This window comes from Cebus imitator, unplaced genomic scaffold, assembly GCF_001604975.1.
Source record: "Cebus imitator isolate Cc_AM_T3 unplaced genomic scaffold, Cebus_imitator-1.0 Scaffold15, whole genome shotgun sequence".
Taxonomy (NCBI): Eukaryota; Metazoa; Chordata; class Mammalia; order Primates; family Cebidae; genus Cebus; species Cebus imitator.
Window position 1 is genome coordinate 6,988,296 of NW_016107330.1, and position 4,518 is coordinate 6,992,813.

The window sequence follows — 4,518 nt, forward strand, 5'->3', positions numbered from 1 at the left end:
GGCCAAGCTGGAGTACAGTGGCAAAATCTCAGCTCACTGCAACCTCTGCCTCCCAGGTTCAAGTGATTCTCCTGCCTCAGCCTCCCGAGTAGCTGGGATTACAGGCATGTGCCACCACGCCAACCTAATATTTGTATGTTTGGTGGAGACGGGGTTTCACCATGTTGTCCAGGCTGGTCTTGAACTCCTGGCCTCAAGTGATCTGCCTGTCTCAGCCTCCCAAAGTGCTGGGATTACAGGCGCGAGCCACTGCACCTGGCTCTAGAATCGGCCTTTTTACTTCACCTTCTTTTTTTGTCCCAGGCTTTTCCATAGGAAAGATGCTGTACTGTGCATATCTTTGTTGCACTTAAGCCCACAAAAGTTATTAGGTATCAGAATGTACTGATATCAAATTTATTAGATATCAACTATGAACAAGATGTTGTGAAATGGTACAAGAGGGCTGGGTGCAGTGGCTCACACCTGTAATCCCAGTACTTTGGGAGGCTAAGGCAGGCAGATCGCTTGAGCCAAGGAGTTTGAGACCAGCCTGGGCAACAGGACAAAACCCCACATGTACTAAAAATACAAAAATTAGCTGGGCGTGGTGGCGGGCACCTGTAATCCCAGCTACTTGGGAGGCTGAGGCAAGAGAATCACTTAAATCTGGGAGGCAGAGGTTGCAGTAAGTAAAGATCATGCCACTGCACTCCAGCCTGGGTGACAGAGTGAGACCTGTCTCAAAAACAAAACCAAAAAAAATGGTAGAAGAATGTCTAAGACACGCAGCCTGTTTGTCCTGAAGTAGACAACAATCTTGTTGGGGGGGAGACACCATCACCATCCTACTTTTTTACAGCTTAGAATATACACATACATTTTAATTTTAAATAGAGATGTTGCCCAAATTGGTCTAGAACACCTGGGCTCAAGTCATTTTCCTGCCTCAACCTTAAAACATATTTTTACAAGTGTTTTCTCAATTGCATTTCTTAGCAACCCTGTGGCACAAACAGAGTTTGTCATAACCATTTTTCAGGCAAAGAAACCATGGGTCAGACAAGCCAAGAAACTTGCTTCCTACCTCCAAAGGTCTTTCCTTTTTTGCATGCAGCCTCTCTCACACAGATAATAATGACAAAAGACAGATGGTAATAAAAAATGGGGAAAGGTATGAACAGTATGTTAGGGAAGCAGAAAAGAAGAAAAGAACTTAATATCCACAGTGAGGAAATTGAGAGAAGCTGGTAAAGAACGTGGCTTTTGACTTTATCTTTGAGATGACTTTCAGGGAAGAGGACATTTTCAGTCTGTTAAGAAGGGCAGGCCAGCTCACGCCTGTTATCTCAGCACTTAGCAAGACTGAGGCGGTGTATTAGTCCGTTTTCACACTGCCATAAAGAACTATCCAAGACAGAGTAATTTATAAAGGAAAGAGGCTTAACTGACTCACAGTTCCATAATGCTGGGGAGGCCTCAGGAAACTTACAATTATGGTGGAAGGCTAAGGAGAATCAAGCACCTTCTTATAAGGCAGCAGGAGAGAGAGCACAGGGGAACTGCCACTTTTTCTTTTTTTTTTTTGATACAGAGTCTCACTCTGTTGCCTAGGCTGGAGTGCAGTGGCACAAACTCAGCACACTGCAACCTCTGCCTCCAGGGTTCAAGCAATTCTCCTGCCTCAGCCTCCTGAGTAGCTAGGACTACAGGCACACGCCACCACGCCCAGCTAATTTTTACATTTTTAGTAGAGATGGGGTTTCACCATGTTGGCCATGCTGGTCTCGAACTCCTGACCTCAAGCGATGCTCCTGCCCCGGCCTTCCAAAGTGCTGGGATTACAGGCATGAGCCACCACACCGGGCCCAAATTTGTATTTTATAATCAATACCTGTCACATTCAAACTTTTTGTTAGAGTCCATTTAAATTTTGTGTTTGTTAAACATATACTATGTTAAAATATCATTATATGACCTAGTACTAAAATCTGACTGCTCCCTAAGCAAGACCTTAGAAATACCCTCATATACAGCTTTGCTTTGTTTTCCTCTTAGATAATGTCAGATGTTTAAAATTCTAAGCATAACACCTTGACCACTTTGGAACAGAGAAAAATCCAAGGAAAAAGCAGAGGGCTGGGCATGGTGGCTCAAGCCTGTAATCCCAGCACTTTGTGAGGCTGAGGTGGGTAGTTCACCTGAGGTCAGGAGTTCGAGACCAGCCTGGCCAACATAGCAAAACCCCATCTCTACTAAAAATACAAAAATTCACCAGGTGTAGTGGCACATGCCTATAGTCCCAGCTACTCGGGAGGCTGAGGCAGGAGAATTGCTGGAACCCGAGAGGCAAAGGTTGAGGTGAGCCAAGATCTCGCCACTGCACCCTAGCCTGGGCAACAGAGACTCTGTCTCAAAAAAAAAGAAAAATCAGAATATAAAATTCTTAACAAACTGCCTACAATATATTTAGGCTGACACTTTTCCCTAATTCTGGTTATAAAATTAATATAAAATCTAATTTTACATTCTCTTCATTTAAAAAGTCAGATAATAGCCAGGCACAGTGGCTCACCCCTGTAATCCCAACATTTTGGGAGGCCAAGGTGGGAAGATCACTTGACCCCTGGAGTTCAAGACAACCCTGGGCAATATAGTGAGAACCCAGGTCTACAAATAATTTTTCAAAAATTAGCCAGGCATGGTGGCATGCACCTATGGTCCCAGCTACTCGGAAGGCTGAGGCAAAAGGACAGCCGGAGCCCAGGAAGTCGAGGCTGCAGTGACCCATGATCATGCCACTACATCACAGTCTGGATAATAGAGTGAGACTCCATTTCTAAATAAATAAATAAATGTCAGATAAAATACGTGCTTTGGCCAGGCGTGGTGGCTCATGTATGTAATCCCAGCACTTTGGGAGGCCAAGGCACACATATTGCTTGAGTCCAGTTCAAGACTAGCCTGGGCAACATGGCAAAACCCCATCCCGACAAAAAATACAAAAATTAACCAGGCGTGATGGTACACGCCTGTAGTCCTAATATTTGGGAGGCTGAGGTGGGAGGATCACCTGAGCCTGGGGAGGTGGAGGCTGCAGTGAGCTGTGATTATGCCACTGCACTCCAGCTTGGGTGACAGACTGAGACCTTGTCTCAAAAACAAAGAAAACAAAAAAACCTGCCTCCAAAGAAGTTTCTAGAAACATGACCACAGGCAGGGTGGAATCTGTTTTCACAGTAAATACTTACTGTGTGAGAACCGCTGAGTGATCGGAGTTCCAGGATAAGGATAAGTGCGGCTCTCCCACTGAATGTTTCCTTCCTGGACAGCCTTCATGAAACCGTGGTAACACTGATGAGCTACACCTAAAGACAGAAACAATAAATCCTTCAGCCCAGACACTAAACTTAGAAATCAAATTATTAAAATTGTGTCTATTACCTGTTTTTATCATTTCAATAAGACAAGTTTCTTTGAGGAATTCCAAATTTATCTGATTTTCATTCAAAGAAAGGAAATACAATTTTAAAACCAAAAGGCAATCTTTTCATTTTATCAAGTTCAGGGAGGTTAAGTGACATTAAAAATTACAAAATTAGCTCACACTGTGACTCTAGTCCCTTTTATGTTATCTCATAAGGCAACATATCAAGATCATTGATATTATTTACTCCAAAACAAAGGTGTTGGGGGATAATTCAGCCTTATAAAAGAGTATGATAAAACAATGTCTGGAGGCTGGGCAAAGTAGCTCACGCCTGTAATCCCAGCACTTTGGGAGGCTGAGGCGGGCAGATCACCTGAGGTCAAGAGTTCAAGACCAGCCTGGCCAACATGATGAAACCCTGTCCCTACTAAAAATACCAAAAATTAGCCAGGCGTAGCAGTGGGTGCCTGTAACCCCAGCTTCTCAGGAGGCTAAAACAGGAGAATTGCTTGAACCCAGGAGGCAGAGGCTGCAGTGAGCCAAGATCACGCCACTGCACTTCAGCCTGGGCAACAAGTGTGAAACTGTCTCAAACAAAACAAAAAAACAATGTCTGGAACATAACAGGTGTTCTGTAAATATCTATAGTTGGAAACTATAATAAAGCATTCTCTGTCCTAAATACAGAGATAATAATTAGCTTACAATGGATTACATTTTGTTTATTTATTCATTTATTTATTTTAGACAGGGTCTCCTTCTGTTACCCAGGCAGGAGTGGCATGACTTTGGCTCACTGCAACCTCTGCCTCCTAGGCTCAAGTGATACTCCCACCTCCGCCTCCTGGGTAGCTGGGACTACAGGCAAGCACCACCAGGCTTGGCTAAAATGGATTATGAAATATATAACTCAGGAAAGTTTTTGTTTCTTTATGCTGGAGGGGACAGAGTCTCGCTCTGTCTCCCAGGCTGGAGTGCGGTGGTGCAATCTTGGCTCACTGCAACCTCCGCCTCCCGGGTTCAAGCAATTCTCCTGCGTCAGTCTCCTGAGTAGCTGGGATTAAGACAGGCATCACCACGCCCAGCTAATTTTTCTATGTTTAGTAGAG

General features: G+C 44.2%; 1 protein-coding gene across 1 annotated transcript in view; it reads right to left on the reverse strand.

Moving 5' to 3' along the window:
• Window positions 1-4,518, reverse strand: part of FBXO42 (F-box protein 42) — a 92,858-nt gene that overhangs the window by 48,096 nt on the left and 40,244 nt on the right. The window contains exon 3 of the mRNA XM_017505270.2: window positions 3,231-3,347. Coding sequence (XP_017360759.1) covers window positions 3,231-3,347 — 117 coding nt within the window. The remainder of the gene's footprint in view (window positions 1-3,230; window positions 3,348-4,518) is intronic.